We start from the raw sequence: 15403 nt of genomic DNA on the forward strand, positions 1-15403 counted from the left end.
CTTTTTTGATTACATGCAACACCGGAGTGAATGCTGTTGATTGATTCATTATTAAGAGTCTGGCAGAGTCGCCTTCGCAGCCGCCGTCTCTCAAGTAATTATACTTATTTTTCAAAGCCGATAGAGGAGTGCTGTCCTCTGTTGCACACACATGACACACTTGCTGTAGCTTCAGAGCAGTTGCATGTTCCCACACTAAACAGCCGCATATTTTTAGTGGTCCTCCTCACAAATAAACACCCTCATACATCCGTGCAGGCATGTGCAGTGCACGTCCCAGGATTAGCATACATTCATGAACACACACTTCAGAGATGCGCTCTCCACCCAGCTGCAAGGAGAACTAGGCCAATTAGAAGTGTTTACTGGATGTTCTGGATTCAGATCCTTGGCTGACTAACTAACAAACCCGAGTCCACAAAGTCTTCTGTACTCTGGAGCGGCTCTGGAGCTCAGCGTAGCTCAGCTTTGGTGCTACCATGACTTAGGGCAAAGGAAATGTACCGGTGCCATTTGAATCCACAAATGATCCGCTTTCACAGCGCGTCGCCGAGGGAGAGCCGAGCTGAGCCGAGCCGGTTCTGCTCCGAACTGGGAGTTTGCGGTAGCTCTAAGCAGAGGATGGTACTGTGTTTGCTCCCTTTTCTTCTGTCCACATCAGAGCCCTGCAGCCTGGTACACATGTCCTCCCCCTCGCTTTGTTGTGAGCTACTGCTGAGTTAAGGAGGGACTGGATCATTAAGGTTTTGTTCATTTGCAGCTCTAAAACTAGCAAAATTTGCTTACATACATTTATTTTATTTATTTATTAAGTTGTTAGTAACCTAGATCTTCCCAAACAATTTGACCCAAATCTGAGCTGTGTCTTTCGTGGTGTAGTCACCGTATTCTGTGGTCGTCAGATTAAACCTCAGACCTGTTTCCTGACTCATCATCTGCGTCACAGCTGCAAAATAAATCTACATGATTTTTGAAATTATAATTCTGTGCTCCCACAATCCTGTCAGACTTCACACCGGTTGAATCATCCAGACGTTATGGACGTTCATATGTGTCACAACGAACAGTGGAACAGCTTAAAGTTATACGTCGTCTTTGATATTTCTGTTGAGCTTTAATATTATCGACAATATAAAGTCCTCTTTTGTCAGATTATCCTTCACACATCACTTCATTTCCTGCTGTTTATGAGTTCGTACAGTGTGGCTGTGGCGTGGATGTATATCTTGTTTATTCTCCTCAGCAGGGAAGCTAGAGATGACAATGATCAATTTATCCAATTTCTTTAGTTTTTAAACCTCACTGCTGAATTGAAGAGGAATATCAGGCCAGTTATACTATACAGTACTATAAAATATCACAATATTATCCACAATTGAACTGCTGTTGGCTATATGTATAATACATATTGGGATATTTGGGCTGAACTGTATTTGAATGTTAAATTTGCCTTCTATAAATGATAAAGATATTACAGTGGAGTCACAGTTGAGTCTTTGACACACTCAGAAATCACTGTGGCTGCACAGATGAATTGAAAATCTCTTTGTCTGTGTCCATTAGTGTGATAAGAGACAAGGCCTCGGTATTTTCTGTGATGTTCTGTGGACATAGTACATGTGCAGGAGCAGTGTGGCTAAAATGAACCCAGTTAAGTGGAAAGCAGCTCCACCACCATGGCGGCTGTGGCCTTTTCTTTAGACACCGTGTTATGACTAATTATTCTAAATGGCCTGACATGTTTATCTCTGCTTTTACACAAAGACCGTAACCTAATCTGTCTATTTATTTTTCTACTCCTCTCAGTTTTTCCCCCCTCATCCGTCTTTCTCCTCTCATTTCGGTCGATTATTGCTCATTTCTATCGCGCTGGGGGGACGAAAAAATAAAGAAAGAAAGCAGGTATTTTCTTTTATGTGGCATTAAAAGGTCGGTGATGGAAGCCATTATGGGCCTGTGAATGTAATCAGTCCAGCAGTCCTAAATAAACACCAGTGCTCAGTGGAGGCAGAATGACTTTTTCTTCCCTTTCATCCCGGCAAATTGAACGGCCTCCCAACTATTACAGCGTCTCACAAGACGCCACCAAGTGACCCTGATAAGAACAGGGAGTGCGTGTATAAGTTTTTATGGGTGAGTTGTCGGTTGTCCAGTCTTAACTCGGCCTTTTGTTAATCGAATCCTCCATCATTACAGTTAATCTCTTCTCTCTATCCCGTGATCAGGTCGCTACAAAGCAGGAATGTGGTTTCTGGTCAAGAACAACAGTTTGATCGGCCTACTAAATACAGACTGATGAGATCATGTATAAATCACATTAAAGGGATAGTTCACCCTAGAATGATATTTCGCTCATTATCTACTCACCCTCATGTTGACTCATGTTGAGTCCACCGTCCCTTCTCTTAGTTACAGGGGGTCTCGGCGTATCAGTGAATTTCAATGCAAAGTAGGGCTGGGTAAAAATATCGATTCAGCAATGCATTGCAATTCTTTTCTCTGCAATTCAATATCGATTCAGCAATCTTCTGAATCGATTCAAGCCCCTGGCCAGTGGGGGCGCTGCGAGCAACACCCTCGTGTGATTCGCGCTGTACGGACGGGGGCCGCACTAGACCAAACCATAACAATATGGGAGTGAGTAGCAGCAGCAGCGTTAAGCCAGCGCCTTCAAACCTGAAAGCAGATGTGGGGATTCATTTTGTATTTATAGGCGCCGATTCCGTGGGTGCTCCGGTGCTCAAGCACCCACTGACCAGGTTGAGCCACCAGATGCGCATTTCTCCGTGCCGCGAAAAAGCTAAAGTCAGACCGACAACTGTCCCCTTGTGTTAAGCACACGTTGTTATTGATATTGTAGCGTCAGACCCGACGACAAGTCAACAACATAACACAAACTTATCTGACAGCTGCTCTCACTTCTTCCTCTGCTCCTCCTCACTCACTCACCTACACACAGACAGGACTCTGTCTTCCTCACACTCACCCCAGCCCCTCAGTTTCTCATCCCACCTGCCCGTACCATACACATTGACAGTCAGTCAGAAATCACAGAACTTAAACATCATAACAAGAACATTACTGCGGGGTCGCTACAATATTTTCAGTTGTGCAGTAGGCTATTATTAATAATATTGTTTTGTATTGTTTTATTACTCAAAATGTTATGAGTTATTTTCCAAGAGGAAAGTAACACATAGCCTAATTTAAATTTAGCTGCACTGTAGTTCAGTGTTAAAGCAGTGTCATATTTTGTTATGCTATGAGTTATACTATGGCTGTTCATAAGGCATGAAACTAAACAAATAATTATTAAAAAAAAAAAAAATCTGGTACTCTTATTTGTGTATTTCTGCTTGATACTGAATCGATATCGAAGCATTTCAATCAATATCGAATCGAATCGATATCGAATCGAATCGTGACCTAATGAATCGAAATCGAATCGAATCGTGAGATTCTCAACAATACCCAGCCCTAATGCAAAGGTTGCAAAGGGACACCGGAGCTCTTCGTAAAAAAACACACACAAAAAAACATCCAAATACCTCCATGATGCTCGTATGTAATGTCCGTCTTGTGCTGAAGCCCCAAATTGCGTAATTGTCCCGAAAAAAATTAAATAAGTCTATATTTTAAGCTTGTTTGTAGCGGAAGCTTCTCGTCTTCTTCTTCTTCTCCTCTTCCTGGTCCGTCCAAATATCGCGTGATTCGCAGTAACCGCACTGACGCCGGCGCAAATCACGCGATATTTGGACGGACCAGGAAGAGGAGAAGAAGAAGAAGACGAGAAGCTTCCGCTACAAACAAGCTTAAAATATAGACTTATTTAATTTTTTTCGGGACAATTACGCAATTTGGGGCTTCAGCACAAGACGGACATTACATACGAGCATCATGGAGGTATTTGGATGTTTTTTTGTGTGTGTTTTTTTACGAAGAGCTCCGGTGTCCCTTTGCAACCGTTGCATTGAAATTCACTGCTACGCCAAGACCCCCTGTAACTAAGAGAAGGGACGGTGGACTCTGATAATTCTTCCAGCCCTTAGTCAACATGAGGGTGAGTAGATAATGAGCGAAATATCATTCTAGGGTGAACTATCCCTTTAAGTAGAGATATTTATTTCTAGCTGCACAGTTCACAGTGTCGTTCCCACTCGAGTCCACCAGTTGTCCTCAGAGATTTTTCCAGCTCAGCTTGTCACCTGACTCTCCACCCACCTGCACACCTGCTCCTCACTGTACGAGCCCTCGACACCTAACTGTTATGATGTCGAAACACTTCAGGACCCAAGTGCAGACGAAACAAAACAGGAACAAACACTGGATTAGAAGAGTTAGACGATCTTTTTTTTGAACGAGGATGAACACAAAAAGGTCTAAACTGAGGTGTAAAGTCGCTGGGAATCTAAAGTCCATGAAAAAAATCCCAAACTTCAGAATTTAAAAGAATAATAATGAGAGAAAAAACCCGAGGAGCAGCAGAATAAAATGCATCAAAGGGAAGAGGAGACAGCGGGGAAGCTGAGTGGAGACGCAGGTGCAACACATAGGGCAAGGCGGACAATCATTATGGTGGGAAATTGGATCAATAGATAAAAAATAAAAGAATCATGAGCTACACAAGGTCAGACATTTCAAAGTAAAACAGGAAATAAATTAAAATCCGAACATTAAGTCTGTCATGACGATACCTGCCTCCCTAGATTTACTTTTGTAGATATTATTGGTTCTGTTTCCATTTCCCTGTCGCTTTGTGGAATTTCACCTCAACAACATGAAGATTGTTTTCTCCCCATTCTGCACATAGCTTGTCACCTGTAGGAAAACATGAACATAAATTGCAATGAAATGCAGTAAAACCATCAGTGTCAGTTAACATGATAATATTAGCATTGCAGTATTCTGGTGGTAGCTGCATTGCTTTGAGTTTAATGCTACTCAGCTAATCAGTTGCCCCAAAATGTTGCTGCTACTGTACCACACTTTCACTGTAGTCTTTTCTTGTCTGTTTGATGTGATTTGAATTCATCCTGATACAGATGCAGTGATGGTGTGTTTGTGTGTGTGTGTGTCTGTCTGTGTGCGCAGGCCAGCTGTGTGGAGAGGGCTGGCACCACGTGGAGGAGTTCTGTCTGAGGATCAACTCCAGCAGAGAGAGCTACGACAACGCCCAGCACTACTGTAAAAACCTGGGAGGAAACATTGCGTCTCTGCTCACAGACAAACAAGTCAATTTTGTTCTGGAAGAGCTGCAGAAATACCAGCTGCAGGACAAGGTAGGTGGTGTACAAAAGGAACAATAGGGGGAAATACATTCACAAATAAAGGAGATGTGAGTGCTCCTGCATGCTAACAATGATCAAATCATTTTAGATATGACAACCACAATTCAAACATGTTTCATAAGATCGTCAAAGTAGTTTTACATGCTAACTTTTCCTTTTTTGGATATTATAAACCTTAGAAACCTCAGAAACGTCTCCTGCTGAGCTCATATTTCCAAGTCACTTTTAGCAGAGAGTTAGTGACTCAGTGACTGCTGAAACCATTCATCCTGTTCAAACTGGCCATTAAGCTCAACTCCAGTGAAAGAAAAGATACCGCCCCCACAGTTCTGTCCATCAATGAAAATTTAAGCTGAACTTAATGATGCTTCAGGAGTTTGACTCCATGTTTGAAGTCCTCTCCTTGTGTTACTGCCTCTCGACTGCAGCCCGTCAATACAGAAATCAGCATCACATCAACCTGCAAAGAATTCAGTTTGAAACTGTCTTAACTTGACCTTGAAGGCAGCTTTTAAGACACATCTTAACAATTTACTTTTTTTTTTTTTTTGCATATTACTGTAACCTAAAAGAAATAATGCAGCAGTAAAACAGTACTGATTCTGTTTCTGTGATGCAACTTGTAAAAAAATCACGATTATAATACTCATAACGTTAATACTTAACTTACATTGCTAAAGCTAAAATTGTATATGCACTGTCAGATTTAATATGGACTTTTCCTTCAATAAGGAAAATACATGAAGCTGGTGTGTAATAAAAATAAGGAAATATACAACATACATTTGTGGCAACATGTCACATATGTAGATGTGATCCAATCAAATCAGTGCATCTGAGAGTAATCAAAGCTTTCAGCTTCCTTTAGCTTTCCAGTAGAGAATGAAACGACGTGTGGCTGATTAATGTGGACAAGTAGATTGAAATGCAGCTCCCCAGAGTTCATTATATGACATAATGTACGTAACACTGCTCCGGTGACGGTGTGATTTATTCTGAGATGCCAGACAACGTGTTACCTCTGCGTCATAAATCCAGAGTTACTTATGATTAGATGTCAGGGAATGTGTGGTCTCGGGATCATAAACGCTGAGTTATTTAACATGAATGTATCACAACAACTAATCAGTGATGTGAAAACTCACAGCTGAGAAATGTTAAAGCACCTACCTCATCTGGCAATACAGGCAAATTATTATTCAGACTCATATTAAAGCTCAAGACGTGTCAAAAAAAAAGCACCACAGAGTTTTGATATCAGCAGGTGCAGAGGAGTGAAATTTCTTACCTGGATTTTTTTTTTCTTCCTCCTGTCACGGAGCCACGGCATAAAAAAATACAGCGTTAATCATTCGCTCTCCATGAAGCACAAAAATCTGCTTCATCCGTTTGGTCTTCACGAACCCGGACGTCGTAGAAAACAGCTGGCAGCCGGGACGTGAGTGGCAGCTTTTCACTGAAATGTCTGTCAAACATCAGTCGAACAGATCAATCACCGCTCCACTCGTTATGTTTATGGTGAAAACGTTCTTTGAGAACCTGACGCGTTTGACCGCACACAGAGTCGGTGATGAATGTGTGGGCGGCAGGAGAAATGTGAGAAAATATTTGGAAACTGTTTGAAAGAACGTTGGCTCATTTTCTTCATCTCTTCTTTGTTTTTAATCCATTTTCTTATGTTTATAGTTGATGATGGTAAATCTTCTCTGTTGTTGCTTCACTCTTGAGAACCCTGCGGTTCTCAGCATTCATTTACTTTCTCAGCAAAAGTGATTGCAAAGGATTTTCAAACAGAGATGCTGACTTAGACTTAGTGCGTTTCGATGCACGTGCAGGCGCTGATACCCACAGATCCAGACATGCACTTTCACAAGCTCTTTGTGATGCAGCTACAGATCCGAGCAGGAACAATGATTTGTCAATTATTATTAATATATATGATTAATAAGAACATAAAATATAAGAAAGTAATTCTTATTCAAATCATATAATATCATACAACTGCAGAACAAAAGAAAACGCTATAATCGGTTATTTTTGCAGAAGTCTCAGCACTTAAAAGTGCGTAAGTATACTCCTGACTGTTCGTAGATTTTGTTCTTAGTTAAGAACAAATTCTGGATAAGAAAACATTCATGAATGCCACAATCTTCGTAAAAACTTCGTAAGTAGGACTTAAGAACAAATTTGTTCTTAAGAACGGTTCGTGAATGAGGCCCATTGTCCTGTCCTTTTTTTTTTTAAATGCCACTATTTGTTCAGTGATCAGGCAGTTGATTACAAACTATTTTCTTTAAAGGTTAAAACCAAGGAAAGGTAGAGGAGTAGTAGGTCTGTAGTTTAGTGATGCGTAATGTACAGTAGATTGGTTAGATGGCTTAAAAGCTGTAGGGATGATTTTCTTAAAGGGTTTGAAGGCAGAATGCAAAAGTTTGTGAGGGTTGCAACAGGAAGAAAAAAAATCCTTCTTCACTCATGTTTTGTTTTGTTTTTATTATGGATCCCCATTAGTCCTCACCTTGGTAAGGACTATTCTTCCTGGGGTCCAGACACTCATATAAGACAATCAAAACATAATACAATAACTTACAGAATTAGATAAATGACAAACAACAGAATAAAACAAAATAATAAGAATAAAAATATTTTACAAATACAAACCAACTATGACTTTTCAAAACCTTAAAAAAAATTAAGTTCTTTACTAATAATGGCCTCTTTTATTTTCTTTTTGAATCTCCATTTATTTCCAATGTTGGTCATGTTTGGTGGGAGCCTATTCCAGTATGTCACTGCTCTGTACATTACAGTTCTCCTAAGTGCCTCAGTTCTTGGTAGAGGCAGGGTGAAATGAGCACTCAATGCATGCCTTGTTGCATAGCCATGCCTTTCCTTAGTAGATTGTAGCTGCAACACCAAATTAATAGGTTTTCCCACATGATAAATATTAAACAAAAATGTGACCAAACTATAAGCAAATCTTTGTTCTACTGTCATCCAAGACAGCGTTTGATGCATCCCCTCTACCCTACTCCTCCCCGAGCAACGGAGAGCGAGTCGTGCTGCTCTATTCTGTGTGATTTGGAGTTTTTGTAAGTCTTGTTTTGAGGCGCTAGACCATATTATTGGGCAGTAGTCAAGACATGACAATACTAAAGATTGCAATACCAGTTTAACTGCTGAACCTGACAAAAGATGAGCAGCCCTCCTTATCATTGAAATGGTTTTGCTCATTTTAGATACAACTCCATTAATATGTGTCGACCAAGAAAATGTTTCATCAATTATCACACCCAATAATTTGGCCTCTCTAACCTGTTCAATACTATTACCCTGTATAAATAGATGGAGTTCCGGATTAGATCTTAACATATATCTTGACCCAAACATTATACTCTTAGTTTTAGTAACATTCAGTTTAAGTCTATTCTCACTGACCCAATTAGATACTAGTAGTACCTCCTCTTGCAGTAGTTTGTTCACAGACACAACATTTTCTCCTGGGACATACAATGTAGTGTCATCGGCATAGATTTCCATGGCTGCTGTTGTAAGTACATGAGGTAAATCATTAACATAAATTGAGTACAGTAATGGGCCAAGGCAACTCCCCTGGGGGACACCACATTGCACAGTCACCATGTCTGAAATAGACCCATTAAATTGCACACATTGTTGCCTGTTACACAAATAACTTTCCATTAACTTAATAGCACTAAACTCAAATTTATATGCCGATAGCTTCTTTATTAATAGTTTGTGGTCCAAGATATCAAATGCTGCACTAAAATCCAGGAGCACGGCACCAATCATTAACTTCCTATCAATATATTTTAAACAGTTGTCAATCATCGATGTTAGAGCCGTGCTCGTGGAATAGCCAGCTCTGTATGCATGTTGGGACTCCGTGTTGATGTTATTTACTTCGAGGTAGTGTTGAATCTGCTTACACATTACTTTCTCCATCAGTTTACTTAATATAGGTAGAATACTCACAGGCCTACTATTTGGACCAGTGAAGGTCTCTCGACTGTTTTTTAGTATTGGGGAGACCTTTGCAATCTTCCACATCTGTGGGAAAACACCATTATCAAGACATAAATTGAAAATATGACTAACAGGCTCAGCAATGAACTTGGCTGCTAGACACAGCAACCTACCATCCAAATGATCAACTCCACTTGGTTTATCACTTTGAATTGAAGATAACAACTTCTCCACTTCCTCTACTCCCACCCTCGTAAATCTAAACTCACACACCTTGTCCTTCATAATTTTATTTTTTATAATGGAGTCTGAAAGCCCACCACTAACAAGAGTCATCTGATTTCTAATTGAATTAACTTTATTAATGAAGAAGTTATTAAAATAATTTGCAATATCAAGAGGTTTAGTTATAAACACTCCTTCAGCTTCTATGAATGAGGGAACTTTATTCTTTGAATCTCTACCCGTAACTTCATTTAGTGTTCTCCATAGTTTCTTACTGTCATTTTTACATTCCATTACTTTACTTTGATAATACTGTTTTTTCTTTTGTCTATTCATTTTTGTTATTTTATTCCTAAGAATCCGATACTTCTGCCAGGCATCAGGACAACCAACTGCAACAGCCAACTCCTTCAGTAAATCTCTTTCTTTTATACACTTTTTCAGCTCCTCATCAAGCCAAGGAGCTTTGATTTTTCTAACAGTGATCCTTTTTTTGGGGGCATGTTTATCACAAATATTTGAAAATAATGTTGTGAAAGTTGATAGTGCATCTTCTGTGTCTCTTCTATCCAAAACCAATTTCCAATTTGCAACTTTCAAATCATAAACAATTTTATCCTCTGAAAATGTTTTATACATTCTTTTATAAATAATCTTAGGCCCTGTTTTGGGTACCTTTGCTTTCCAAGTTGTAGCTATCAAATTATGATCACTAATACCCACAGATACAGAAATGGCTTTGGAACATTTATCAGGAACATTTGTTAAAAAATGATCAATACATGTGGATGAACACAGACCCTCACGATTTATGTGGATTCTGGTGGGTGAGTTCACAATTTGAGACAGGTTGTATACAGTAATAGCCTCACTCAATTTACGTTTCAAAGAACAATTGCTTGAAAACCAATCTATATTCATGTCTGCTGCAAAAAATAATTCATAATCATAATCAGTAACGTTCTGTAGCATTGTGCAAATCTTATCCAAATAATCAATTCCAGAACTTGGTGGCCTATAGCAGCAGCATGTAAGTATAGGTTTCATATGTGGTAATTGTACTTGAAGCCATAGAGCTTCGACACCCTCCATACCTAGATCTTTTCTGATCTTGGCAGGTATCTGTTCTCGAATGTAAAATGCTGTCCCTCCTCCGTTTCCATCCCTATCCAACCTAAATATATTATAACCTTGGATAGCCAATTCAGAATCATCTATATTTTCATTTAAGTGTGTTTCTGTAATGGCCATGACATGTATATTGTTTTCAGTCATAATTAAACCCAACTCAATGACCTTGTTTCTTAAACTGCATATATTTAAATGTGCAATTCTCAACCCTTTTTTTGGTAGGTTAATAGCCATATTAGAAAATAATGATCAACATCAAAATAAACAAAAATAAAAAGTAAAAAAATGAAGATTAAAAAGTCATAGTGTTGTGGTTCAACATACCACAATAATACATAATTCACGGTTATCATCACAAGCTTTAATTCATGGATCTTGTTTCTTAAGCTGCAAATGTTTAAATGAGCAATCAATAAGCCTTTTCCTTGGATACTTATATTAGAGTCCATAAACAGTTAAAATAAAATCATAAGAACAACAAATAGTTCTCATACCTGAGAGAACAGAGCCATCTACTCAGCACATTTACTTCTATTTTTCCCAGTCACCGATTTTGGGGTTGAGGTGGAGACACTAGGTTGATGGTTGAGTGGAAGGCTGATGTTGTTACCTGTGAGGTTGCGGTCGCCTCTCTCTCGTCGTTCCCTTGGAGGATGAACAATAAGTTTATCATACCTAAAATAGGCAATGTTTCCTTTTTGCCTTTCCTCCTTCAACTGGGGAAGTTGCTCCCTCCTCCTCTGTCTCACCAAGTCTGAGAAGTCCTCATTGATATAAATACCTGTGCCCCTCATCTTCATACTCCTTTTCTCTCTTGCTGTCGCGAGGATCCCCTCTCTGTCTCTGAAATCCCTGAATTTCACCACAACTGGTCGCCTCCTCCCCTTCCTGTCGTCCTTCCTTCCTGTCCGATGGGCTCTCTCGATGGGGATGGAATTTACGTGCTCAGGATTTAACTTTAGCACCTTGGTGAGCACCTCACGGACTTTTGCCTCGGAGACAGTCCAGGTCTCATCAGCTGCCTCCTCAATCCCTTCGAAAACAAGGTTATTTCGCCTAGATTGGTTTTCAATGTAGTCAGTTTTCTTTTCAAGACAAACTAGTCCATCACAAACTACCTTGAGGTTTTTCTCCAGATCATAGTTGTAATTGGTGTTTTTGTTGACCTTGATTTTGATGTCATCTACTTCTTTTTGTGTGAACTGGATACTGTCCTTTAATTCCTGGATATTCCTTGTCATGGTGTCTAGGCGCTCGTTAGTGGCTTTCATCATCATTTGCATGAAACTGTTACTTTGGTCAGTCATATTCTTCAATAATTCTGTGTAATGTGTTTTCTGCTGGTCCAACAACTGTGTAACCAGCTTTGTGACTGCATCCATGTCAAGAAGCACTGACACATCTCCCTCAGTTACCAGTGACACACCATTTTCATGCTCATTGCCACTCTCTTTCCCCATGTCCAACACCTTTCTTTGTTTGCTTTTACGTGGCATCATTGGCAACCTCCAGCAATCTCACAGTAGCAGGGTTAGCAGAATGATAACCGTACCTTAAGGTTGCCACTGGGCCAGGTGATTGAAGCTGCTACAGGGCTTAGGCCAAGCCTGGCCTGGTAGATGGGCTGTGGCAGGGCCTGGGCCTGGTGGATGGATGAGCTGCAGCTGGGCCTGGTGGATGGTTGAGTTGGGCCTGGGCCTGGGCCTGGTGGATGGATGAGCTGCAGCTAGGCCTGGGCCTAAGCCTGGCCTGGTGGATGGATGAGCTGCAGCTGAGCCTGGTGGATGGTTGAGCTGGGCCTGGGCCTGGGCCTGGTGGATGGATGAGCTGCAGCTAGGCCTGGGCCTAAGCCTGGCCTGGTGGATGGATGAGCTGCAGCTGAGCCTGGTGGATGGTTGAGCTGGGCCTGGGCCTGGGCCTGGTGGATGGATGAGCTGCAGCTAGGCCTGGGCCTAAGCCTGGCCTGGTGGATGGATGAGCTGCAGCTGGGCCTGGTGGATGGTTGAGCTGGGCCTGGGCCTGGTGGATTGATGAGCTGCAGCTAGGCCTGGGCCTAAGCCTGGCCTGGTGGATGGTTGAGCTGAGCCTGGGCCTGGGCCTGATCCTGGTGACTTAGTTCAGATCCACCAAATATCACCATTTAAGTTGTCAATCCACAGCCACGATTCATCCACAAGCCCTTCACATCAACCATAGTAAATATACATGAAGAATTTGTTGTCCTTTGACATCATAGTCTCCAAGAAACTGATTGGCTGATAGATAGTTGCTGCCTCTTATAGAAACCTTTTAAATTCTTGGAAAAATGGACCTGAAGCGTTGAGTTGATGAGCTCTTGAGATGGTTGAGAACTGGATTGATGATGGCTTTAGTTTAGAGGATGTGGAAAAAGTCACCGTGGGATCATTTTGGTTTTCTGAAATCGTCTTTGTGCTTCTCTGCTGAGTGCATTACATCAAACTTCAACTTTAAAAATGTCAAAATGAACATGTGATTTGCTTTTTCTTCATCGTCGCTCAACCTCCTGACAGTTTCCTTTTAGCTGACAGTTTTTCACGGTGATTTACAGACTGATCGACTTTTCTTTCTTTGGTTTGTGTGTTAGCAGCTGAATCAAGAGACTCCGAACTTCTTCAAATGGTCGACAAGGTCGTCGGCTGAGCCTGTGATCTATTTATTTATTTATTTATTTATTGGATCTCCATTAGCTCCAGCACATTTGCCTGGCTATTCTTCCTGGAGTCCAAGTACCAGTCAAAGTGACCCTTCTCCGAGTTCACAAGACAGACAAGACAAAACAAAAACAGTCAATATAGTCACAACAACACATATACAATCATAGACTCTGACCAACATATATCACAGGACATCACGGAACACTTGTACAGTACAATTAAGACCATACACAGCATACAAACACCATACAAACAGATACGGAAAAAAAAAATACAAGATAGAGAAAAAGAATAAGAAAGAGCAGTCTCATAGGGTAGGATAATTGTTTATCAATGGAGGAAACTAATTCACAATATGATGTGATATGATCTGTGGTGGTGTTAAAAACACATAGAAGCTTCTGCAGGTGTCACAGCTGTGGGAAAATGTTTGATTTAACATCATTATGTGTCATTATTAAATGAATCACAATTGTTTTGTCAGCAAATAATTCAGATATTCACTGGACTGCACTTAACGAGCTGCTGTAATTAGAGCTCCTGCTTTTAGAGCCATTACAGTCGTCTGAAGAAGGTTTGATCTAGGATCCACTTTCATGTGAAACACAACATGATCAGTCCTGGTAAAAGGAGACGTGACTTCTTCTCAGCCACTTCACCACAGCATATGAACTCCAGTAATATATATTTATATTTTCTGCTCACATTTTTAGCTTTTGTTCCTGTTGTGTTGTTGTTTTTTTCTCTATGTTTCTAGGACACTGTCCCTGTGAACATGTGAACTGCATGCAATTAGGACTCATTATTTTCCCCTTGTTTGTTTAAAAAAACAGAAACACGGCTTTATTAAGATTCATTTTCTTTAGCGCTGATTAAAAATTTTTCTCTCAGTGTTTTTTTTTGTTGCCACATTCCTCCTCCATCCTCTCTCTACCTCCACTGTACAGTATCTTGCTGTGTCGGCATCTCTGCAAGTTTCCTCAGGTTGACCTCACCTCCGAAGCGCAGCGGCTTGAAAGCTGCAGTCGAGCTTTTGTGTTTTGTTCATTCTGCAGATTAAAAGAGGATATTCAAATCATGGCCAGGATTTCCTGCCACGGGAGCTCAGCAGTTTCAGGCTGACTGACCTTGGTGCACTGATTTTGTACAGTGCAAGTTATGAAAAACATGAAAAACAACGATGGAAAACGCTCCTTTGCTTTGGAAACAGGAGCAAATACATTTACTATGACTGTAACAAAAGATGATTTCTTTTAGTGCAGTTTTGTCTGAGTTGAAATGAAACTTGGCCTTTTTAATATTCAGAAGAAATCGAAACCAAAGGAGCACTGCCAGGAAACTAGAGGGGTTGAAATTGAGAAACATGTCCTCGGCCTTAAAAAGAGAAAATGTAAGTCAGGTGTATTACATTTATACATAATCACAGCTTCCTCGTCGTCTTCTTCTCCTCTGCAGAGGTTGTCTCCGTGGGTCGGCCTGAGGAAGATCAACGTGTCGTACTGGGGCTGGGAGGACGCGTCGCCCTTCACCAACACCAGCCTGCGGTGGTTGCCGGGGGAACCCAGCGACTCTGGCTTCTGCGCGTACCTGGAGCGGGCTCAGGTGGCCGGACTCAAAGCCAACCCCTGCACCGCCACCACGGACGGCCTCATCTGTGAGAAACCTGCAGGTGAGGAACGCCGAGAGAAGTGAAGAGAGAACTTGAAAAGTATTAAAAGGTGATAAATTAATTTGGGGAAAATTAAAACCCTTAAAAAGTATTAAAAAGTCTTTTCACGACTTTATAAAGTCTTAAATTTTGAAGGTATTTTTTCAGAATTAACTGTCCAAGAGTTTGAGTCCTAAAAAACGTTGTAAAAGTGTGTGAATTTATTCATTTTATTAAAAAACAAAGATGAACCGGTACATAAAATAGAAAAGAAGATTGTTGTTTTTGTTTTTTGAGAGTGAAGCAATGCTTTTTTTTTTTTTTTTTTATAAACTTTGCCTTTGATTTATTATCCTAACCTATTTTGAATTCTGTTGTATCATAGTGGTCTATAGTCTTTATCACAAACTTGTTATGTTAAAAGTGTCGCTGTTGTAAATGGTTACAGC

General features: G+C 40.6%; 1 protein-coding gene across 1 annotated transcript in view; it reads left to right on the plus strand.

Moving 5' to 3' along the window:
* Window positions 1-15403, plus strand: part of atrnl1a (attractin-like 1a) — a gene marked incomplete at its 5' end in the record, with an annotated part of 302603 nt that overhangs the window by 80371 nt on the left and 206829 nt on the right. The window contains 2 exons of the mRNA XM_083988807.1: window positions 5092-5279; window positions 14762-14975. Of these exons, the coding sequence (XP_083844933.1) occupies window positions 5092-5279; window positions 14762-14975 (402 nt within the window). The remainder of the gene's footprint in view (window positions 1-5091; window positions 5280-14761; window positions 14976-15403) is intronic.

Source organism: Trachurus trachurus (genome assembly GCF_905171665.1).
Source record: "Trachurus trachurus genome assembly, chromosome: 15".
Taxonomy (NCBI): Eukaryota; Metazoa; Chordata; class Actinopteri; order Carangiformes; family Carangidae; genus Trachurus; species Trachurus trachurus.